The sequence below is a fragment of the Odocoileus virginianus genome, chromosome 1, assembly GCF_023699985.2.
Source record: "Odocoileus virginianus isolate 20LAN1187 ecotype Illinois chromosome 1, Ovbor_1.2, whole genome shotgun sequence".
NCBI lineage: Eukaryota > Metazoa > Chordata > Mammalia > Artiodactyla > Cervidae > Odocoileus > Odocoileus virginianus.
The window spans coordinates 89,469,296-89,495,575 of record NC_069674.1 but is presented as its reverse complement, the minus strand read 5'-3'; the positions used below and the strand labels follow the sequence as shown (position 1 = coordinate 89,495,575).

The 26,280-nt window shown below is 35.8% G+C and overlaps 1 protein-coding gene across 8 annotated transcripts in view; it reads right to left on the bottom strand.

Annotated features, from left to right (window-relative positions):
* The window catches only part of DGKB (diacylglycerol kinase beta), an 824,229-nt gene that overhangs the window by 642,255 nt on the left and 155,694 nt on the right, over positions 1-26,280 (bottom strand). For 5 of the 8 annotated variants that reach the window (XM_070470763.1, XM_070470758.1, XM_070470752.1 and 2 more), the window contains exons 3-5: positions 21,552-21,628; positions 17,902-17,922; positions 1,302-1,455 (exon numbers count right to left, since the gene is read on the bottom strand). In XM_070470763.1, coding sequence (XP_070326864.1) covers positions 1,302-1,455; positions 17,902-17,922; positions 21,552-21,628 — 252 coding nt within the window. The remainder of the gene's footprint in view (positions 1-1,301; positions 1,456-17,901; positions 17,923-21,551; positions 21,629-26,280) is intronic. The other 3 variants (XM_070470768.1, XM_070470776.1, XM_070470789.1) reach the window with 1 other exon arrangement.

Below are 26,280 nucleotides of genomic sequence, written 5' to 3'. Positions count from 1 at the left end.
ACATGAGTCTGAGCAATCTTCAGAAGATGATGAAGGTCAGGGAAGCCTGGCGTGCTGCAATCCATGGGGTCACAGAGTCTGTGTCATCTTTAATATGATAAGTAGAAATAAATATCACACATATAAACAAAACCATTTGGGGGTCTTCAAGGATTTTTCAGGAGCCTAAAAGAGTCCTAGATCAGAGTTTGAGACATACTGCTGATTACATTTCTCCACTGACTGATGGAAACTGGCTGGGTTCAGAGAGGGCATGAGAGAGACCAGAGAAGGGAGGAGAGAGAAGGCCTTGGTTTCTGCCATTCTACCTACACTTCCTCTTAGATCTCTCCAGCATCTCACTCTGATAGAACCTGGTTCCAGCAGCAACTGGCCTCTAGTCTGCAGCTTACAGCCCACCATTCAGTCCTGCAAAGACCATGGTGATGCTGCAAGAGGTCTGACTTCCAGGGCTGTGGGCTCCTCTCTGATTCCCTGAGCTACCAGAGGCTGTCAGGAAGGCTCCTCCGCACAGGAGTCTGATGGTCACCATCTGCCAGGCAAAATCCCCCACCTTCAAACTCTGCCTTCGGGCTCTAAGAGGTCCTCTTTCCTAGCTTCTGGGTTTTGATGACTCCAAGCTGGGGGAGGCATAAGCTTCCCATGGTTGTACCTCCGCATGCCTCAGTGTTCATTTTTGCCTTTCAAACTCTCCAACACTGTTTTACCAGTTTCCTGTTTCACATTCCCTGAAGTAATATAGTGAGATTTCTGTTTTCCTGACTGTGTGGAGAGTGACACAATTAGTGACAGGTAGTAATGCATTAAAACCTACACCTAATAACAGAACTAACCATCCTTATGGTGACAAAATTGAATTAAGTATCTAAGAGGAAAAATTAATACTCTGAGCTTACAAATCTAAAAATGTGAAAGAATACTGGTAATTTGAACAGTGATATTAAATACTATGTTTTCTAGACATAACTGCCTTGTGACTACTGATGTATGATACATGGCATATGATATATGATATTATATATATTCCAGTCATTTAAAACAGCACTTTCTTAAATTTTATGGAAGTATCTCTTAAAATTATTACCTAAACATAGACTTCTAAGATGTTGTAATGACAAGTGATGAATAATGATAAAGTATGTTTTCTCTAATGTTTAGTTGCACAATCTTAGTATGAAAAGAGAAATCCTGCAACAAAGGTAATTTCTAAGCAAATCATCTCATCTTATAGAGAACTTATACTGACATTTCCCTTTGAGGTTTTGGCATTATATACATTTTTAGTAAATACTTAGACTTACCACTTGAGAGGAGAGCAGGCTTACTTTTTACCATTGGACTAGAATGAGGAAATTTGTTGCTAAATGACATGAAAAGGTGTGTTGTGAAATCATCAGGAAGCTCGGCTTCCAGGAATGTCTTCATAAACAGCTTGAAACCTTCAAAATCAATTGTCTGAAAAAAAAAATTTTAATATATATTTTAAGACTCAGCCAATGTTAAGATTGTTTGCGATGTTCAAGAGCATGAGCAGGAGAAATGATCTCAAACATTCTTACATCCAAGTCTACAAAAGGAAGGCAACTCTCTGAGAAATAAACCAGGCAGGCCTACACTGACAGTGGTGATTAGATTTAGATGTCTTACCTGCAGCAACGGAGTAAGAAAAACAGGAGCTTTCCAGTCAGGCAGCCCTATTTCCACAGTGTCTGTGTGGCCTTAAAAACTTTACTCTTTGAAAGTTAATTTCCTCCTCTGTAAATTGGGGAGAATATTCACAATTCCACAGAGTTATGTTGATTAAATCAGACAACTATGTGAAGGTGCTGACGTAGAATCAAGAACACAGCACGAATACAGAAAATTACCCCTCTTCTCTCCTTTCTTCGTCCCTGATAATAAATACTGTGTTCAACCACTGGAAAGTGGCGAACATGAAAGTTTTACCTTAACACCAAGACCGATGGATATAAAATCCTAAAGTGAAATTCTAAATCTTCCTAGGCAATTGTCAAAGAAATCTACAGCAAGATCTTTGCCCACTCTTACACAGCGCAGAGCTATAAAAGAGCTGACATTTGCATGCAAAGAACCATTGCTACACTGAGATCTCCATGTCCACTTGGGGAAATGGTGATGTGAGCTACCTTCTAATCTCAAGTTCATGGGAGAATTTCACAGGATCTACTGAGAGAGCTTGCTTTCTCCAAGCAGATGAGAACAGTGGGCCGAGATCTGACTCCTGCCTGGGAAACTGAGAACAAGGGTGCAGGTACTCTAGGGCCAAGACAGGACAATGGTATTGCATTGGGCTTGGCCAACTCTCCTTGTCACTGCAGGGACACTAGTGCATAAATGTTGCCTGGGAAATAGATGTAGGCTTCATGGAAGAGAAGGCCCCTGGAGTTGTGTTGGATACTATCTACTAGGCCATTTGAAGGGACTAGGACACCTACAGAGAAGAAAGTGAAATGCAGCCACATCTGTCCAGATCAAAGGACTGCAAGTGCTATAGGCCTCATAGGAAGCCCTTGAAAGATACATTTTTTTTCTTACCAATTAGTTCAATATAATGGAGATGAAACTAAAAATAAGGCAAAAACAAAACTTGGCAGATTAATGCTCCCAATTTTTTTCAACTCCTGGCAGATGAGAACAAACTTAATTCCATAAACTGCAAATTTTGGATACAAAAAGCTTACTTTGTCTTACATAAAAATATTGGGATACGGTGGCAGAGAATGACCAATTTTATCACTGTACTATTTTGAATAGACCTAAAATAGAATAAGATGTATAAGGATATCAATATGAGAAAGTAAATTTTTGCAGATTAGATCATATAACATTTAACTATATATACTATGTATGCTTTTGTACCTAATATCTCAAGCCAATATATAAAAAACATTGTGTTTATAATGGTTCTAAGATCCTGCCTGCAACTTAATCTGACATTTTTAATTAAGTCTTGTTTTGCTTATTCATTCTCAGTAGGGCACTTCAAATATTTATACATATATATGTGTGCGTATGTGTGTATATATGTATATATATGGCGGTGGTGGTTTAGTTGTTAAGTCGTGTCTGACTCACGCAATCCCATGGACTATAGCCTGCCAGCCTTCTTGGCTCATGTGATTCTCCAAGCAACAACACTGGAGTGGGTTGCCATTTCCTTCTCCAATTTATATATAATATACACACAGTTGGTTATATATTAGTGGTGGTAAAAAGACTTCATTTCTTTCCATGTTCAATGAATCATCTCCACCACGGAATATTACAAATTCTACTAGTAGTTCAGTTCAGTCTCTCAGTTGTGTCCGACTCTTTGTGACCCATGGACTGCAGTCTACAAGCAGACTGAACCACAAAACTAAAATCCATGAATAACATGAATATATAAAGAATAGCATCAATCAGCTGAAATGCTTTCAGAAAGTATTTGCTACAACAAATAAAGAAGGGAACCAGGAGATAATTTAAAAAGTTATAGGAAATTTGTGTGATAACATATTCACAAGTATCATGATTAAAATCAAAGTCACTTGTAGTATCTCTTCTCTCTGTACCCTTTGGTAGTCAGCATTATGTCTGGAAACATAACATGATAGAAACATGGTCTTGAAGCCAGACTCCTTGGATCAACACTTGACCCAACACTATCCAGCTGGGTGACAGTGGGCAATTTATTAATCTCTCTGTGACTCACGTTCTTCATCTATAATAACAATCTCTTAGTTTGTTAGGAAAAATTCCCCACAATATTGGAAGAATGAACCTTAAACCACATTAACATAAATGTTTCCATTTGCATTTAATAGATCATCACATGGGTCCCCTTTTTTGTTGTTGGGCACTTTTGTTTGTTTATTTGCTTATCCTTTGTTTTTGCTTTTGAGAAATCTGGTGATTAAATGTGAACAAAGGACTATAATGATTGAATTTTTTCCTCTGGGTCTTCCTTTATAGTAAGATTATGTTTTAAAACAGAATTCTTTCAAGCCAAGGGTTCAACATAGGAAAACAACAACAGCAAACCAACAAAAACTACAACAAGGACTTCAGAATAAAACAATTTTGTTTCATATCTAATACCTCCATTCACCACCTGAGTGATTTGGGGCAAGACATGTATCGGCTCTTTTAAGGAAAAATCTGCCTCATCCCAAGTATGTTTATGCCCTTCATAGAGCCCTACATAACCCACATAGAACATCCCTGAAATTAGTGCCTGTGATTTAATGAAGAAAACCAGGGAAATAGCCAGTCCAAAGGAAAAGAAAAGTGAACTTAATGTATGACATGTCTCTTGATAAGGAATACATTTCTCCTTGATACCTTCTTTTTCAGATCTCAGGAAAACTTTTTGAACTTGCTCCAGTGTTGTAGCTCTCCCTTGCTCAGCAAGCAAAAAAAAAATAGCTTAGTTTTATTATCTGTCACCTCTATACCTTAATTTCCTCCATATAAGATGACCCATTCAGCAGTGCTGCCTAAACATAGTAATAAATTGATGTAAAGCATTTAATGTACCCTTGGGCCCAAAGGATATAAAAGAAATAAAATAGCTTAAAAAAGGAAAGGGAATAAATAAAAAGAAGTACTGATTTGAGGTTAGATTTTTATAACCTTAATTTGCCCTAGTCTATTGATTCAGAAAATTAGAAAATTCATTGCATTTTTCCAAATTGAACCCATAGTTTTTGTGTCTTAGATATTGTGCTGTAATTATTCTGAGTCAGGCAACATTGGCAAATGATTGCCTTCAGAAAGTAAGCCTTTAAAAAGAGATTAACTTACTTTAAAATAACTAAAAGCCTTTCATAGACATAAGAATAGAATAAAAATTTCCTTAGTTCTTAAATGATTTCCACAAGATGATGTCATCCTATTTATGACTGAAGTTTCAGTGATGACGTTAACTTCTTCCTCCAGCTTCTTTATAGTGTTGGTAGGAGCAAACTTCCTTTCTCTTACATTTCCTGTCATTACACACAGCTTACAATGTTGTAAAACCCAAACTTCTTCAAAGCCAAAAGGCAGCTGCTTCAGGGTTTCATGTTCATTGAGGAATTAATCTTCAAAGCCTTTCCTGGTTAAGTCATTTACTTCTCATTAGCAGAAGATTTTCCAATCTTCTCTAAAATTTTGTGTTTTCCAGAATACTAACACTTCCATAAATTGATACTATCCTCAATCTGTACATTTTTCTTATTTCACAATTTAGCAGAATATTTCCAAATTTACATCTCTTATTTTCTACTGCTATCATGCAGCAGCACTAGCATTGGTTTCTGAAGATCGTGACCTTTAAATAGAATGAAATCATTTATATGCAAAGCAATAGAAACACTAATGCAAAACGTAGGGTCAAACAACTAAACGAGATCTCAAAAATCAAACTGGCTAGAGGTTCAGAGACACACAATCCAAATTACATTTAAGATTTTGAAAACTGTTTTTTTGTTTTTTTTTTTCTTGACGGAGCAGCCACAGACTATTTAGGGAGATAGAATCTCTAAAGAATACAAACTCGGGAAGCTGCTCAGAGCTTGCTGCCAAGTTGGCACAAATTCAAAACACATTTCTATGTGCCTTTCATTATTCTATCTGACCATCTGGATTCGTGATGTTTAAATTCCTGCTAATAATAAAGAAATAACTCTAGTATTCATCCAAGTAGATTCAAAGTGAATGAAAATAAATGTCGTCACTCTATCACTAATTTATTTTGGCAGTTTCAGGATAAAGATTTTCTCATATTCAGCAAATGTACATTATGCATATATCCACTTTGTACTGGGCTCTGTTCTAGGTGATGGCGTAAAGATGTTACTGATACCTGCAAAATCCTTCCATCAGGGGGCTTATCTTCTAATTAAGGGAATAAGAAAAAATAATAAATAGCTTAAATGTACAGTCTGAAGGTATTAAGTAGTGTGTACGTATGTGCTAAGTCACATCTAACTCTTTGTGACCCTATGGACTGTAGCTCACCATGCTTCTCTGTCCATGTGATTCTCCAGGTAAGAATATTGGAGTGGGTTGCCACTGCCCTCTCTCCAGGGGATCTTCCCCTCCCAGGGATCAAATCCACGTCTCCTGCTGCATTGCAGGTGGATTCTTCACCACTAAGCACTGCCACCAGGGAGCCCAATTAAATGTTGTATAAGAAATAAAAAAGGAAGAAATTTATATATTGGGGATGGTGCTTGTAGTTTTAAATCTGATGATTAGGAAATGAGAATCTGTTCTTTGAACAAAGACTGAAATGAGATGAGGGAGTGAGCTTCACACATTTGGAGAAAGAACATTCCAGAGAGATAAAAACAGGTGGTGCAAATGTCCTGAGGCATTAAGATGCTCTTGTTTTAGACGATTTTCTATAAGAGGTAGTGAAGAAAAGTAAGAGACTAGCGCAGGATTGAGGAAGGACTAGAATTATAGAGAGGACGTAAAAGACAGGATCTCTGGTGGTGTGTATATGGGGGCAGACGCTGTGAAAAATATTTTAGACCGTCAATACAGTGCTATGGTGGGACTTTCCTGGTGGTCCAGTGCTTAGGACTCCACACTCCCAATGAGAGGGCCCATGTTCAAACCCTGGTCAGGGAATTAAGGTTACACAAGCCAGAACTAAGCTTGGCACAGGCAGATAAATAAGTAAATAAAAATAAATAAATATTAAAAATAAGCCAGTATGGCTTAAAGTCGAGTGAGAGGAATAGTTATTGGAGGGTTACAGCAGGAAATCACGTGATCTAACATATTTTAACAGGATCATATCCTCATAATAGGGCTTCCCTGGTGACTCAAATGGTAAAGAATCTGCCTGCAATGCAGGAGACCTAGGTTCCATCCCTGGGTCTGGAAGAGCCTCTGGAGAAGGGAATGGCTACCAGTATTCTTGCCTGGAGAATTCCATGGACAGAGGAGCTTGGGGGCTTACAGTCCACGGGGTCACAAAGAGTTGGACATGACTGAGCAACTAACACTTTCATGATTACAATAGGATAATAAGACTAATAATAATAGGATCATTTTACATAACAGGATCTTATAACTTTCATATCAGACAAAAAGTCCAATTTTCACAATTGCTAATGAACTTGCATACACAGCTGATTAATAGGTGATCTTTAAAAGACAAAAATTAATCACTGAAGTATCAAAGACTAAGTAGCTAAAACCATTAGCAAAGAAATTACTTCAACTCATTTATCATTAAGTGTTGACTAAGTGCCTACTATGTGTACAATAGTGCTGGCTACCCAGCAAAAGAACTCAAATGAGGTAGGCAGCAATTTAAGTTAGTCAGAGGCTTTCTTTCACCATTTCCATATCAATTTTCCTAGTCTGTATTATTATATGCAAATTTATATCTAATTTACATCATTAACTAATTATGTTAAATCAAACACTGATGTAAAGGTTACTGAACCAAAACATATACATCAATATGTAGTATGGCTAACTTTCTGAGATTCCAAATACATAATTTTGATATTAAAATATTTTCAGGAAAGAAAATCTACATTTTAAATGTCTCAAGGCTTATGTGTATCTTGTACTGAAATTGATCCTGCAATAGACTGTACAGTACCCTTTAGATTTCAGAGCACTCCTTGGCAGTCTACTACACAGCCATGGAGAAACTTCCATTAACAAGAGTGAAAGTGTGAATTTCACATTGGATTGAAACTTAGTTTTGGCAAATGAAATTATCTTCACTACCTCAGAAGTGCATAATTTATGAATTGTACCAGTCTTTACCTAAAACTAACATCTACTAAGTCTCACAGAGAGAAATAGACATGTGTTTTTCAGTAAGAGATGGCCAGTGGCAAGAATAACAAACAATGATACTCCAAGTTATTTTAGTAATTATGAAATGCACATTATCAATTAGAAAAATTTTAAGCGGGTTACTTTTATTGTGCTTTTCAGTATATCTTGTGATCAAGAGTCTGTATCCCACTAAATTTTGTACTTCAGCTAAAATCTACTCTGAAAAATTTTTTACTGGAGTATGGTTGATTTACAAAGTTGTGTTAGTTTCAGGTGTATAGCAAAGTGAATCAGTTATCCATATACATATACACACTCTTTTTAGATTCTTTTCCCATATAGACCATTGCAGACTATTGAGTAGAATTCCCTATGCTATACAGTAGGTTCTCATTAGTTATCTCTTTTATACATAGTATATATATATATATATATATATATCAATCCCAACCTTCCAATTTATCCCTCCTCTTCTAACCTCATTAACCATGAATTTGTTTTCTACATCTGTGACTCTATTTCTGTTTCGTGGAGAAGTTCATTTGTACCATTTTTTGATTCCACCTTCATCTCGTAGGATGCTGTCTTGCCTATGTTTCGTGTTGTCACTAGAACTGGTGTGAGTTATTACTGAACCACACACCAAATGCTCTAAAAGTTATTTCTCCTTGAAAAATAAAACAGAATAAAGATTTTGTGAATAACTATGCATCTATAATTTTCATTAATAATGTCAGTTTTTAAGGACTGCATACTTGCATCTTCATGGAGGGAGATGGGAGGAAGGTTCAAGAGGGAAGAGACATATGTACACCTATAGCTGATTCATGTTGATATCTGACAGAAAATAACAAAATTCTGTAAATCAGTTATCATTCAATGAAAAAAAAATTAATTTTTAAAAATCCCCAAATGAGTCTCTTAATGCAGGTATGTGTATAGGCAGAAATTACAAGTATCTCTTCTTCCCTGCTAGACTATAAGATCCAACACAACTCTGAACCACACAGTGCTTAACATAATTCTTTTACATTGCAGGTTATCATGATATATTTGAAGTAAGGACACTGGAATAGCAAAAAAATAGAAGTAAGCACAATTTCACTCAATACCTCTTTGTATGACATCTAGCAAGAAAGAAAACTGATTCAAGTAGTATGGTAAGAATTTGTGAAATAGAATAAATGCAAAAAGGTTTTGACCAGGAATAGACTGTTTTAATAAATCTCAAATGAGATTATTTTAAAGTATGATAGCACATGGCTATATATGTAATATTGTAACAAATTAAAATAAAACAAAATCAACAAAACTATTGATAACAATATAACAAAAAATTTGGAATGATTTCAAATACATATTATCCTAAAAAATATCCTCTTTCTAATCCATCAAGGCCCAAATATGTCTGGTTATTATAGGGAGAAACATCAAGATGAAAAAAGTGTAGAAGACAAGTCAGGAAGCGCTCAGCTAGCATGTGAGAGTGAGGGAACGAGAGTCTACAGGAGCATCAGGGAATTCACTGCTTATTTTCAGGACTTAAGAATTCCTTGGTAGTGTAGTGTTACTCGCTCAGACGTGTCCGACCCTGCGACCCTCTAGACTGTGTCCCACCAGGTTCCTCTGTTCATGGGATTCTCCAGGCAAGATTTCTGGAGTGGATTGCCATTCCCTTCTCCAGAGGATCTTCCCGACCCAGGGATCGAACTGGGGTCTCCTGCATTGCAGGCAGATTCTTTACCGCCTGAGCTACAGGGAAGATTCCCAGGTGAAGTATTTTGCCAGCAATCTGTAAAATATATTTAATTGCTTGATACTTCTTGGTAGCAAAGATCATCTTGACCATTTCTGTTCCTTCCACGTGTCCAGATGCAATGAAGGTAAAAGTGAAAGTGTTAGTATTGTTGATTCTGTGCAGCCTTATAGCCTGCAGCCCACTAAGCTCCTCTGTCCATGGGATTTTCCAGGCAAGAATACTGGAAAGTGTTGCCACTTTCTACTCCAGGGAATTTTCCCAATCCAGGGATTGAACTAGTGTCTTCTGCACTGCAGGCCAGTTCTTTATTGTCTGAGCCACAGGGAACAATATCTGATACATAATATGCATGCATTATTTGGGATGCAACCAATAATTTTTGTTCCAAGTGCTTTTCTCACTTTCTATATGTTTATCCTCACTGGTAGATGTTTTTATGCCAAACTACTTCTTAAAGCCTTCAACCTCTCCATTCAATCTTTATAGTCGGTAATATGCTCTATTATCCATAAATGGAAAAATAAAATTCAAATTTCCTTAAACTGTTTGTTGTATATAATGGAAACTATCTAAATGCTATTGTGTTCTAGGAACTGCACTAAGTATGTTATGTGTATGCTGTAATTCGATCATCACAATAACTCCATAAGCAAATGCCACTATTACTCCTATTTTATAGACAGGAAGGCTGTAAAATGATTTTTCTGAGGCTCAGAAACATTAAGTAAAACGCCCAAAGCCAAAAGTTCCTATTTATCTCCAAGGACCTAAATATTTATGATTTCAAAGGCTTCCATGTTATAGTTGAGTATAATTCTATAGGCAGATTTTAAGTTTTCAATATCCATATCAAGTACAACTGGTTTGTCACCATCAACTCTGTTGACTAGTCTATCAATAAGATAGTCATTAGACTAAAAAAGGGAAACTATAAAAACAAACAGTGATGGTATAATAATCTCAGTTCCATAATCTTGAAAACTCTGAATTGACTATAATTCTTCTTGATATTCTAAATGTAACCTATTACTTTTGACCACATATCTGAACTATATTCTAAATCTGCCTTCAGGTTCTATTATAATCCTCCTTGCCATCCCAGTTTTCATCATTTGATTGGACTTCTTCAGTAATTTATACCTGGTCTCCTCTTGAACGCAAGTCTGTTGTTTCCATTGGCCTTAGATATATTTTCCTAAATGGAAAATTTAACTTATTGATCTTCAGTTCAATTTAGTCACTCAGTCACGTTCTGACTCTTTGCAACCCCATGAGCCACAGCACGCCAGACCTCCCTGTCCAACACCAACTCCTGGAGTTCACCCAAACTCATGTCGATTGGGTCGGTGATGCCATCCAACCATCTCATCCTCTGTCGTCCCCTTCTCCTCCTGCCCTCAATCTTTCCCAGCATCAGGGTCTTTCCAAATGAATGAGCTCTTTGCATCAGGTGGCCAAAGTACTGGAGTTTCAGCTTCAGCATCAGTCCTTCAATGAACACCCAGGACTAATATCCTTTAGGATAGACTGGTTGGATCTCCTTGCAGTCCAAGGGACTCTCAAGGGTCTTCTCCAACGTCACAGTTCAAAAGCATCAATTATTCGGCACTCAGCTTTCTTTATAGTCCAACTCCCACATCCATACATGACTATTGAAAAAACCATAGCCTTGGCAAGATGGACCTTTGTTGGCAAAGTAATGGCTCTGCTTTTTAATATGCTGTCTAGGTTGGTCATAACTTTCCTTCCAAGGAGTAAGCATCTTTTAATTTCATGGCTGCAATCACTATCTGCAGTGGTTTTGGAGCCTGAAAAATAAAGTCTGCCACTGTTTCCCCATCTATTTGTCATGAAGTGATGGGACCGGATACCATGATCTTAGTTTACTGAGTGTTGAGCTTTAAGCCAACTTTTTCACTCTCCTCTTTCACTTTCATCAAGAGGCTTTTTAGTTCCTCTTCACTTTTTGCTGTAAGGGTGGTATCATCTGCGTTTCTCAGATTATTGATATTTCTCCCGGCAATCTTGATTCCAGCTTGTGCTTCTTCCAGCCCAGTGTTTCTCATGATGTACTCTGCATATAAGTTAAATAAGCAGGGTGACAATATACAGCCTTGACGTACTCCTTTTCCTATTTGGAACCAGTCTGTTGTTCCATGTCCAGTTCTAACTGTTGTTTCCTGACCTGCATACAGGTTTCTCAAGAGGCAGATCAGGTGATCTGGTATTCCCATCTCTTTCAGAATTTTCTAGAATTTGTTGTGATCCACACAGTCGAAGGCTTTGGCATAGTCAATAAAGCAGAAATAGATGTTTTTCTGGAACTTTTGATTTTTTGATGATCTAGTGGATTTTGGCAATTTGATCTCTGGTTCCTCTGCCTTTTCTAAAACAAGCTTGAACATCTGGAAGTTCATGGGTCATGTATTGCTGAAGTCTGGCTTGGAGAATTTTGAGCATTATTTTACTAGAGTGTGAGATGAGTGCAATTGTGCAGTAGTCTGAGCATTCTTTGGCATTGCATTTCTTTCGGATTGGAATGAAAACAGACATTTTCCAGTCCTGTGGTCACTGCTGTGTTTTCCAAATTTGCTGACATATTGTATGTAGCACTTTCACAGCATCATCTTTTAGGATTTGAAATAGCTCAACTGGAATTCCATCACCTCCACTAGCTTTGTTCGTAGTAATGCTTTCTAAGGCCCACCTGACTTCACATTCCAGGATGTCTGGCTCTAGGGGAGTGATCACACCGTTGTTGAAGAGATCTCTAGTCCTTCCCATTCTATTTTTTTCCTCTATTTCTTTGCATTGATTGCTGAGGAAGGCTTTCTTATCTTTCCTGGCTATTCTTTGGAACTCTGCATTCAAATAGGAATATCTTTCCTTTTCTCCTTTGCTTTACACTTCTCTTCTTTTCACAGCTATTTGCAAGGCCTCCTCAGACAGCCATTTTGCCTTTTTGCATTTCTTCTTCTTGGGGATGGTCTTGATCCCTGTCTCCTGTACAATGTCACGAACCTCTGTCTATAGTTCATCAGGCACTCTATCAGATCTAGTCCCTTAAATCTATTTCTCACTTCCACTGTATAGTCATAAGGGATTTGATTAAATCATACCTGAATTGTCTAGTGGTTTTCCCCACTTTCTTCAACTGAAGTCTGAATTTGGCAATAAGGAGTTCATGATCTGAGCCACAGTCAATTCCCAGTCTTGTTTTTGCTGATGGTATAGAGCTTCTCCATCTTTGGCTGCAAAGAATATAATCAGTCTGATTTTGGTGTTGACCATCTGGTGATGTCCATGTGTACAGCCTTCTCTTGTGTTGTTGGAAGAGGGTGTTTGCTATGACCAGTGCATTCTCTTGGCAAAACTCTGTTAGCCTTTGCCCTGCTTCATTCCGTACTCCAAGGCCAAATTTGCCTGTTACTCCAGGTGCTTCTTGACTTACTACTTTTGCATTCCAGTCCCCTATAATGAAAAGGACATCTTTTTTGGGTGTTAGTTCTAGAAGGTCTTGGTCTTCATAGAACCGTTCAACTTCAGCTTCTTCAGTGTTACTGGTTATTGATCTTAAGAATATTATGTATCATTTCCTCTAGCTACTTAAAAAAAAACAAACTTAAAATCCTTAGACACTCTAAGTCCTTATACACAAATGTCCAGATTTTCCACTAATATCCTTAAATGTACTCCTTTTGAAAAAATCTATTCCTATTGATGCAAACACACAAACACAGCAGACAAACCTTCAGATAAATTTTAGGTGTAGCAAGCACCTAAAGAATTTTCTCTGTTTATCTTTGTGCTTAGTCGCTCAGTCATGCCTGACCCTTTGCAAACCCATGACTGTAGCCCACCAGGCTCTTCTATCCACAGGGATTTTCCAGGCAAGAATACTGGAGTGGGATACCATGCCCTCCTCCAGGGTCCCAACCCAGGGATCAAACCCAGGTCTCCCACATTGCAGGTAGATTCTTTACTGTCTGAGACTCCAGGCAAGCCCAAGTGTACTGCAATGGGTAGCCTATCCCTCTCTAGGGGATCTTCCCAACCCAGGAATCAAACAGGGGTCACGTGCATTGCAGGTGGATTCTTTACCAGCTGAGCTACCAGGGAAGCCCCTATTTGTCCTTAAACAAGTAAAAAAGATCACCTGAAGTTCCCAACATCACTTTTTCTCTGATTTTTAACTCTTATATGAATCATTTAATAAATGCTATGAAAGAAATGAAAGACAATCTGCACTTCTTCTTTGGAGAAATGTCTGTTTAGGTCTTCCGCTCACTTTTTGATTGGGTTGTCTGTTTTTCTGGTATTGCGTTGCATGAGCTGCTTGTATATTTTGGAGATTAATCCTTTGTCAGTTGTTCCATTTACTATTATTTTCCCTCATTCTGTCTTTTCAACTTGTTTGTAGTTTCCTTTGCTATGCAAAAGCTTTTCAGTTTAATTAGGTCTCACTTGTCTATTTTTGGTGTTATTTCCATTTCCTTAGGAGGTGGGTCATAGAGGATCTTGCTGTGATTCATGTCATAGAGTGTTCTGCCTATATTTTCCTCTAAGAGTTTTATAGTTTCTGGTCTTATATTTAGGTCTTTCATCCATTTTGAGTTTATCTTTGTGTATGGTGTTAGGGAAAAAAAAGAAATGAAGGAGTAACCTATACAGAATGTTTACTACATGTCAAAGTTAGTGCTTATCATCAAATTAAAGGGAGTTACCAGTCTATTTTTCAATTTAAGCTTGTTTTAGCAGCTCATCTGTAGAAAAAGCAATTGGAAGCAATTAGTATAATTACATTTTATATATTCTAAATATTTACCTATTTTCAAATTTCTGTATATTTATTACAGAACATTAAGGGAGAAATGGATCATTTGTGACATGTTGACTGTGACAGATATCACCTAGTCACTTTAAGTAGTTAAATCATTAAGCTTGCAATTTAGGATAAGATGTGGCAGATGGTCTATTCTCAAATTCCAAATATTTTCACAGATATAAAACAGTGTGTTTTTTGGAAACATTGAGATTTTGCTCCTCAGTGCAATTACTAGAAACCTGCAAGGAGTTATTCAAATTGATTTATTTAATTATGACATAACTAATTAATCTCACAAGGAGCTATGCAAATATTTTCTCAAATTTTTGGACATGGTCCATTCCATGTGAGAGCAGTTCTCAGAGTATCAAGGGCATAAAAACTGAGGCCACGTGTTGAAATAAAAGTTACAAAGTATTTCAACAATAAGTAATACATAATCAAAATCAGGTTAATGACAGGATGATGGTAGGCATTTTATTCTTCCATCTCATCATACGTTTTCAAAACTGTGTTCTTGCTATAAGTTTGATAAGATAAGGAAGACAACTGAAAGTGTGTTGATAGCAATAGGGTAGAAGTCAAGCAGAAACATTGGTAAACATGTTACATCCATTACTTGCTAACTAATTGTCCTGGCATTTATGCAGTTGTGGGGGGTGGGGGACAACAGACACCCTAGCTCTACCACCAGGACAGCATTCTAGATTGCAACGAGGCTTGGTGGGGGAAGCAAATCACACGACTTGTCCTCCACTCACACCTTAGAAGGAAATCAATTGAACGATGGAAAACGACATCAGAGTCACTGTGTTAGACCTGTTGACTTTCTGGATGAGAAACACTGAGGCTCTGAGAAAATTGAGGTTCTAGGAATGGCTTGGATATCTCAGATATTCTTGGTTTTATCTTTTATAAGTTGTCCAGAACTTTCATCTGAAAGCCTGTTCTTCCCAACAGTGTGACCAACAACCACGGCCTCAGAACATCAGTGGGACACCTGTCACAGACACAGGGCTAAGTATTTTACATCTACTTTACAATTTAACCCTTTCAACAACTAAGCAGAGGCAATGCTCTCTTCATTTGATAGGTGAACAAACTGAGGCCAGGAGAGATGAAGTAACTAGTCTAAGACCTGCTTGTATGTGGCAGACATGGAATTTGAACTCGGTTCAGTTGGATTCCTAAGACTGTATTTTCTCTATTATACTTTCAAGGAGGTTTCTTTAATGGCAAAGGTTGAATTTGATTCTGGGAGGACAATTACAGCTTAAAATAGAAGGGTGTTTATCTTTGCTACTAATTATAATAGCATCAATATCCCTTCTAAAGACATTTAAAATATACATTAGGCAGCAGCACTACAAAACGTAGGTTCTGAATTCCCAGGTTTCTTATTAGGGGATTGAGGCAACTCACTTGTCTGAATATAAAGGCTAGGCACATTAGCATAAACCCAGTACAGAGTACTGAGTACAAAGATAAGGTATACCCAGGGAGCTATAAAAAGTTAACTCAGCCTTGGGCCAAGAATCATCTACTGACAGGAAATGTAAAAAGAAAATCTTACACTCACAGGACCCGATAGACAAAAGACACATGGAGGGCAATAAGTATGCATGCCTCACACTGCTTTTTCCCTGGGGCTACCCTCAGCTTTCCACGTTGTTTATACTCTGCAACTGAAACGGCTTCCCTGCTAAACTGCACACAGAGCAAAGACTGAACAAGGAGTAGAAAGCAGCCAGCTCACTAGGCTGACCCCGTACAGAGACAGGCTCTCTGCCACCAGCTTTCAGACAGCCTGGAGTGGGAAGGCAGCTTGTGTGGGATGGTGTGTTTGTGAACCAAAGTACACAACAAATGCCCTTCAGAAGCCAGAGCCTGCTTCATAAAAACAACTGTTTATTCTGAAGGGGTTGTTGTTGTCTAGTCACTAAATCACGTCAGACGCTTTTGCAACCCCATGAAATGTTGCCTGCCAGCTCCTCTGTCCATGGGAGTTGCCATCTAATAACATAAACCTTGTGGAAACTGCCTTTGTGGGAGCTAGTAGGTTTCCTCAGAGGTCAGGTCTGAAAGGGGCTAATAACAACTATCACCACCAACAAATTTCCATTTCAGCTGTGTGGCAACCTAGGCGATCATAATACATAATATGTAGGACCAGCGTCAAAGTCAGTGTAGTTCATTCTGATGTAATCAATCATACTGGGACATGTCAGGGATGAAACTACAGTGCATGCTGTCATTGAAATAACAGGGAAACTAGTGAATAAGAAGCAGTTAGTACATTTTTCTCCAAAACTCTAGATAGTATTTCTAATGAGTAGCCATATTTAAAAGCAACTGGACTACATGATGACCTTTTATCTAGCTTGTTTCACTTTTTCTATTTCATACTCAATGCTTCCATTTCATTTAGTTTATGTTTTCCAGTTTCTCTATCTCTTCTTTTTTTGATGTTCTTTCTAAGCCTTTATCAAGCATAGAAAAAAGCCTTTGCTTTTGTGTATTATGTATAATATATATATTTTAGAAAACATGAATTTTTTCCTAGCTAAAATTTTTATTACATTTTGATTCCATTTGTTTGACTTAGTATGAATAGAATGCTAGATTTCTAATTTAAAACAATAGATACACAATAAGCAAAAAAGGTTTAATGTATAGCACAGGGAACGATAGTCAATATCTTGTAATAATCTATAGTGGTAATCATCTGAAATGTAATATATGTGCATATGTATAACTGAATTGTGTACCTGACACATTATAAGTCAACTATACTTCAATAAAATACATACATATATTAATAAAAAAAGCAGCAGCTAATACATACCTAGTCTGGTCCAAGGGAGACAATATGGTTTTAGACAGCTCATGCATTTTATTAATAGTAAGATCGCATGCACACATTCCTACTGGGATATAAACCTCCATTCAGAGAACTCGACAATGTATTATAATCTATGCATCCAACTTAACTATGGACCTAAAACCTGCTTTACAAAGTGGACATGACTATGAGAGAGTGGTTGAAAGCACAGATGGGTTTAGTCTTTTTCCTAGGAGGGTGAAAATCAAATTTTTTCACTCATATTTTCCTCACATATGCTAATAGCACTGTAGACCAATCAAAAGTTCTTATCAATTGCATTTAAATCCTATTGTTAAATCTCTCATCATAGATTAATAATTTAAGACTTTCATTAAATAAATCTTTTTACCAGAGCCTGATGATATTTTGGTGAAATTAGAAAAAGTAAGTTCAAGAGTCTACAAAACTGAAGGCTGCACTCTGGACCCTTTTTGATTCTATTGAGGTATAGTTTCTCTATTTGAGTCTTTAACTTGAACAAATATCAGTTACTTTTATCTTTATAAATATTACAGTTAATCTTATATATGAATCTCACTGGTACAGAAGTATAGCTCAGAGATAAGGATGAGAAATTCATAGCTCACATCAGAATAAAGAAAGAAAATATAGATTTTAATAGAAAAGAAAATGTCTTACTTGATTAAGAATGTCTTGTTTCTGTGAATGCAAGGAAAGAAAGAATACATGTGTTAATGTAAGATAATTTATACTCATCATCTCATATTGCTGATAAAGTCAAGTTTACAGATTGATCTGAAAACACACTTTAGATGCATGGGTCTCAAAATGCGGTTCCGAAATAGCTTCAGCATCAGCTGGGAAACTGATAAAGAGAAATTTTTGAACTCTGTTCCAGAGACTAAAGTGGAGAGGCAGCAAACTATTTTAAGAAGAACCCAGGTGATTCTGATGCCAGCTAAAACCTGAGAGTCATCAAATAGATCAATCTTAGAATGTAATAAGCAACAGTTCTAATTGACATAGGGTAAATATAATGAATAACACATACAGTATAATGGAAGCCTTCCAGAGAAGAATATGAAAATATAATAGAATATATAAAGGTATATTTGATTATACTTATTCCCCACTTCTAATGATTCCTCCTGTTAGAATAACATGCCTAGCTTCTCTCCATTTCTTTAAAGGTAGATATTTAATTTCTCTCTATATATGCCACTACTTAATTTCTTCCCATTGTTTTAGAAGCCAACAAAACAGTTTGATATGGAATTTGAAATCCAGGGGAAAATATTTACATTTTCAATAACAAACTGATTCTCATATTACAAAATTCTACTACTCTCATGAATCTATTATATCTGTGATGTTCTGACTGGTTTACTATGAACCTTCTCACTAAGAATGGATGGCCATTACAATCTACCTATAATGATAGGCTTTACATTGCTCACATAAAATTAGGTGAAACTAATAGGCATCTCTTACCTTGCTGGGTATGAATTAGTAATAATTGGGTGCAATGGAACATGCCATGCTCATACATAAGTAATACCATTCAATGCATATGAAAAATGTTTTCCTTCCCCTCGTCCTTCTCATATCCCTTGGTTTTCCCTCTCATTCTAATAGCCTCATCAATTAAATAAACAGGAAATATCTTAAACTGGGATTACACACATCTAGATTTTAATTATCACTATTGTCACAAACCTAGATGATACATCTTGGGAAAAGCATTTTACTTTTCTTAAAATCAGTTTCTTTATTTATAATCATATTTGGTTATCTCAAGACCTTCCTCAAGCTTTTATGCTTAAAACATCTTTAAAGCCATTGTTTAAACATATATTTTATGATTATATCATTTATTTCCTCATAGGAATTAAAAATAAATGATTCATCCGTATATTACACTTTATATTCTCTGTTCACATAGACTAAAATAGGTCACATTTTCATTGGAATAAGTTTGTATATACAGCTTTTATAATTCAGTAGTTCAAGTAAGTGATAACAAAAATAATACATCTACCCTTTAAGGAGCTTTACTTTGTAAAGGAGAAAATTATTTGAGAGATATTTAGGTTGTAGTCTCTTTGAAGTAACACTTTCTTTCCATGGATGATACAGACTATGTCTATTTTAGAAAACAAAGTATTAGTCATTTACTATAAAGCATGACTAGATTAATTGCTTTCCTAGTTTTTCTTGTATAGCTGAACATTAATTAGGCACTCAACTATGTCTGCTCTGAGCTCAACTTGACCAATCAATAACAGTAATATTTTCACATATTAGTTGACAGTATGAATTATTTCCTACTATTTAAGTAAACTTTTATTTATTTTTTTTTTTTTCCTTCATTAACAAATTTTATTTATGGGAAGATTTCTAATTTTGGATTTTAATAATATGGAACAGGTACCTATTTACAATTGCCTAAACTTTTATAAACTTGATGAAGGTATGCACCAAACAGAATCTTTAGACTTTGAAGTTTCAATCTAAACATTGAATATTTCTAAATATTTCCTATTGATTTTTATAAAATACATACTAGTATTTAAAAGACTCATAAAAACTTTAAATTTTTCTCCTGAAGGGAAAATACCTATCAACTTTAAAATTTGAGAGAGGTTTTACTCAAATTAGAGATACTTTTGAGTCTTAATAAGATCTAACTTTTTGTTTTTCAACTGTTCATTATTTTAATAATGCATTTCAAGAACAAATCTGTGCATTTATGGAGAGGTATTACATTATTGAGAAGGCTGACATCATACGTGTCTAATAACGAATCTAGTAATTACCTCAATAAATCCATTCATCAGTCAGATTAAGTCCTGAGAGTCCTTTAAATAAGAAATAATTGAAGCAAAAAGTCTATTTGCAAACAAGCCCACATTCCACATCAATTTATAGATGACAACTATCTGTAGGGAGCAAAAACTGGTTTCTCTCTGTACACAAATAGGTACATGCAGGTTTTCAACTATGTTTGAGAATGTAAATAATTACTGAATTTGGGAGGTCCTATAACAATTCAATAAAGCTGTCATTTTTACCTTTTCAACCCTGCTTTCTTGGTCTTTGAGATTTTCAGTTCTACAAATTTATCTGCCAACATTTTTTTTTTCTCTCTCTAGAGCATCTAGGAAAATAAAATCTGAGCAGAATGAGGGCAAATATGTGATTTTTTTCCCATATAGGCAAATAGAAGTGGCTTTAAGTTGTCTATTTTCTGCATCATTTGTAGGCACTAAACATTAACTTTATTTTTTAAAAAAACAAAATGAATCTCAGATTAAAAAGTTTTAAAAGATATAGTTATGTATTAGAATGCAGACAGTATAAAAATATAAAAGGAAAAAGAGTAATTATTGTAATAAAAATAGTGAATATTGAAAATACTAAAATGAGGTCAGAATTTAAAGACTGCGTTTTGACTAAAACATTAGTTTTATAAATCCCAGAGAAGTAAAATATTAAGGATAGCCAAGAACAGTCATTTTGTAAACATTCAAAACCACAATAACAATGATGACAAAAACCAAATCACATTTTAATCAGCAAACAAAGCTGTCTAAATACCTAGATAATATATCCAGGTAAAAGAGTTCTGGGCAGTTTGTTTTAACTCCCATAAAACCCAACTATCACTTGGTAAAGCTGCCAAAGAACTTACAGCAATGATGATCAAACATCTAATATGTAGCATTTCTCAACTAACATAAAAGACAAGGTTATTAACAAATAATTAGGAAGGGAAAGGCATTCATTCAAGAAAGGAGTTTCAAAGCAATTAGACAATACATCAAGTTTTTATAGGGAAAGAATTTCAGGGACTCAAAAGCTTACTGGCACCAGACAAAAACAAGATTAGGAGAATAAATTCCTCTCTTTGTATCAAGGCTTGCTCTTTAAAGTGACAGATCACTTATATCCATCACAGAATTTTCCTTCAGTCAAGGTACCACTTCCAGCCCCAATGCCAAGTTAACATTAAGTAGGTCTTAGAGAGAGTCAGGCACGCTTTTTCTCTTTTTCTTATCTAAAAGTGTTTCCTGACTTTTAGGAAAAGAACCTAGCATATATTAGAGATAATCTATACACTTCCAAGCATACAATATAGAAATGCTATTTTCATTAGCAAAACATTTTGGGATGAAAATAAGCAGTACATCATTTAATGCATGTTCCAGAATAGCATCTCATTATGAATTTCATTTTGGATATGAATATACATTTCCAAGAACTCTTCGTTAAGAAATCCCTCCTCCAAACATCTATATGAAACTTAAATAAAGAAAAAAAGGCTTTACCCTTTCAGGATTATACTTTGCAAGCACACCATTACCATGGAATTCTTCAAGAACATCTTTTAATTTCTTTGTAGAATCTATAAGAAATAGAAAACACATTGTTTATATCTGCTAGTACGCTTGCATAACCCAGTTCAGAAACTAAGACTTCTTAAAATATAAGTAAATACCACAAGATAGTAAATTTTAAGATAAATATGTGAAACATTCTTTATCATTTTTGAAGGGATATATAATTGAAAAAGGCAATCACTCACACACACACAAAGAAAGAAATGGGAATTCTTCTAGTGGTCCAGGGGTTTGGACTCAGTGCTTTCACTGTTGTGCCAGGTTCAATCCCCAGTCAGGGAACTAAGATCCGGTAAGTTATGTATGTGGCAAAAAATAAAAGAAAAGAAAAGAAACAGAAGAAAACATGTTCTGTCCAAGAATGGGACCACTGTCTATTACTGTATGAATTAATATGCAAATAATGAATCAGTAGCATGTTTTCCCCCTTCCTTTTCTTTATAACATTTAAGTGAATGACATAGTTTTAAAAAAACAGAAAACCTAGCTATTCTTTACCATACATAGTGCATTTTCCATATATCACTCCATTAACTAAAAATAGCCCTGCTGGATAGATAAGAAAAATAGGATCCATTCAGAGGCAAACGATACATCTTATTATCTTGCAAGAGAGAATTTTCTAAATATCCATAAGCCTCAAATTACTTTTTGTCAATTAAGAAAAGTTTAGATATGTTATCAAAAGTATTTTAAATTATGATTTTCCAAAATTTTTATACTTTTCAGGAGTTTCATCATATTAAGATGATAAAAAAAGAATTGAATTAACACAGGAAATCATGTCATGAAGATCACAATTATGAGTTTAAAAATTATATATAAATGTAATAAAAATGTATGTAGTCAATCTGCTAACATAATGTTATCATGTCAAAATATAATTTTGATCAAGAAATCTCAGAATTACAATATATTTAAAGAAGAAAATTATACAACAAATATCATTATCTTTTAAATATTCAATCAAGTTTAAATAACAATGATAAAATGAGCTTGAAACTAAAATGTGGGAAATAAGCAGATTTTAAGTTTCCTATTAGGGGATAGGGAGTGGATACTATTTCCCAGCACTTGAATATAATCCTTCCTGCCTACCCTCAAAACTCAGTTATATTTGAATCACCATAAAACACTTTCCAGTTCCCAAAAAAATTAATTTACAAATGAGCTTTTGAAAAACTCTTAGAAAATTCACTCTTAGATGCCCATTAAGTGTATCATGCCTATATTTTACAAATTACACTTTTATTTGGGGCTTCCCTGGTAGCTCAGACGGTAAAGTGTCTACCTACAATGAGGGAGGCCCAAGTTCAATCCCTGGGTCAGGAAGATCCCCTGGAGGAGGAAATGGCTACCCACTCCAGTACTCTTGCCTGGAAAAATCCCATGGACCGAGGAGCCTGGTAGGCTACAGTTCATGGGGTCACAAAGAGTCAGACACGACTGAGCAACTTCACTTCACTTCACTTCACTTCACTTCACTTCACTTCACACTTTTATTTGGAATTTATAACTTTCTTTATATTGCAAATCATGTTTAGTTTTAAGTGTATGTGACTGTACATTTTTACAGTGATAAAATTCACGGAACATAAACTTACCACTTTAACCATTTTAAAGTATACAAGTCACTGTGAAGCCACCACCACTGTCTACTTCCAGAATATTTTCTTCACGTCAAAAAAGAAACCCATATTCTAGACATTTCATACAAAAGGAATCATATAAGGCATTGTCTTTGTGTTTGACTTCTTTCATTTAGCATAAAGTCTTCAAGATTAATGTATATTGTAGCATGTATCAGTACTTCATTCCTCTTTACAGCTAAAAATATTACATTTTATGAATATATCACAGTTTGTTTTTTATTCATCAGCTAATACACATTTGAGTTTTTTCCATGAATAAAAATGCTACAAATGTTCACATATACATGTTTTTATTCAAATATATGCTTCAGCTCTTTGCCTAAGAGGAGAATTGCTGGGTCATATGGTAATTCTATGTTTTAACGTTTTGAGGAATTGCCGAACAGATTTTCACAGGGCTGTACTATTTTACACACCTACCAGCAACGTATGAGGGTTGCAATTTTTCTGTATCTTTGTCAGTCGTTGTTATTTTTTAGTTTTTTGACTATAGTCATCCTATGGATAAAATGATTACTATTTGTACTAGAGTAGTCATTTACTAAAGACTAATGATCTTCAACATCTTTTCATGTGCTTATTGGCCATCTGAATATCTTCTTTGAAGAAATGTCTCTTCAAGATTTTGGACCATTTTTAAGTGGATTGTTTGTCTTTTGGCTGAGATTCTCTGGTGTGAGTGTTTGTGTGTGTGTGCACTATAACATGCTTAACGCCTGTGCAGCTTTCTGTATATAACTTTTTTCATTATATATTTTGCTAGAAATTTCCATACTGTGCTTCAAGTTAAATTGTTTTATTGTGTACCTTGCTAGACTGTAGGTGACCCTAGAGAAGAAAATGAACATTTTTATTTTTGCACAACATTCAATTTATTACAAAGCTGAGACAATAGAATTGCAATAAATATTCGGATTGAAATGATCAGAGCTATTCCTAAAATACAACAAATTACAGTAATTGCTTTGACATGCACCTTGGCAGAAACTTAAACTATTTCAGAGACCAGGTGCAATATTAAAGAGAATAAAAAGCTGATTCTTTATTCTCAAATCCTTTTCTGTAGATAATAAGGCACTAGTCTAAGTTAGGACAAAACCTTTTACTTCCTCTTGTTTATAGATTTAGGTGTATAACCTTCTATACGTACCTACAAAGACATACACATATACAGACATACACATATCGATATGTGTAAAAACTAGAATAATCCTAATAGAATATATCCCAGTGGACTATTTTAACCACAGCTTGGCTCCATAATAAAATTGAAGGGAAAAAAGAAAAAGTTGGTTTTTGATACACAGGCCTTACAGAGAACTTTAGAGATACCACCTGAAGATGGGCTTTTCATTTTAAGCATGCATAGGAATGAAAAACACATTCAGTAATCATTTATAAATGGCCCAAGAGAAGACAACCGCCTTCAGATTTGTTCTTGTCACTTTTTAACCGTTTTCTGGTCATAGTTCATGTTGGAATAGTTTTAGAGGGAGACCACTAAGAATAAACTAATGAATTAAAAGCCAAAATCTCTATTTCCATGACTGCATTTTCCATGATCTGAGGCTCAGTGATGATCAGGGTCTGGGACAATTTAAGAAGCTCTGATTCATATTCAGATGAATCACCATCAACTCAAATTGTACTCCTTTTCCAATTCTCAAGTTCCATTTTTAACGTCTTGACATCTGAAGTTTACCCACAATCCAATCCCCACTCCATAATCTAGTTTAGAACCTGGAGTCTTATCTTGCTCTTCTATTCATGTCCCAGGAACTCCTCTTGGGTCCAATCTTTCAAAGCCTGAGGTCTTGACTTTCTAGCCAACCTTCTATAAGTGGAGATTTTGGTATGGAACATCAAAGCATTCCTTGCCTTGGCCTCATGCTTTTTACACAGAATCGCCTTATGTAAATTGTCTAGACATCTGCTTGGATTCCCAAATTGTGCTAGACTATGAAATACCTACTGTTGTGTGCCTTTATTGGAGAATTACATATTAACTTATTTTGTATATCAGTTGCTTTTATGGATTTCACCCTATTGCCTATAATCATAAACATTGCTAACTTTTCACTTATATCAACTCTGAATCATGTCTGTCTAAAACAATACTGGGCAGGAATTCCCTGGTAGTCCAGTGGTTTGAACACTAGCTTAAACTGCAAGGAGCATGAGTTCCATACCTGGCCAGGGAACTAAGATCCCACAAGCCACATGGCACCTCCAGAAAACAAAAACAAACAAACAAAATAAATGGAGCAGCAAAGAGAAGAAAGGATGCATAACTATATTCATCCTACCCTCTAGCAGAAGACATACCAAAGAAGTGACGCCTAGATGAACAGATAGTAGCTGAGTGACAGACATAATTTCAGTCGTAGTTCAGCTAATATTAGGGCTTCAAGTATGAGAGCACAGTGACAGATTCTGGGCTGAGAAATCTAGGCAGGAAGCCAAACAGGCAGGCAGCTGTGAACTGGGAGATCAATTCACAGTTAATACGGGTTTGTAATGGGACAAAGGTCCAGCTTCCAAAAAGACTGACAACTGAAATATTGGGCAGCCAGATTCAAACAGCTGGTTTAGCCCTTGGAATAAGGAATCAGCATAGATGCTCAGCACAAAATACTGAGTCTCTTACAAAGCCAAGGAGGATCGTGACTTGAGGCAATTCTGAAATACAGGGCTAATTCCAGAGTCATGAAAGCTTGCCCTGACTACCAAGAAAGGAAACTTGGAGAAGAACACTGGATACCAATTGCTGCCTTTTGACTAGCATATCCATCCTACAAGGAAGTAGTTTAATATTAATAACCAAAACAAAGAGAATGGGTTCATTTTAGGTGGTCTTTTCCATCACTCTTAGCATGATCTGAAAAGCAAGGTGGTACCAAGTCTAAAAGCAGAGGTAATTTTGTTCAGCAAATACCTTTGATGTATGCTTGAATGGAGGAAATCTACCTGGGAATTGATAGAGGAGATTTTGGCTTGTCTTTCTA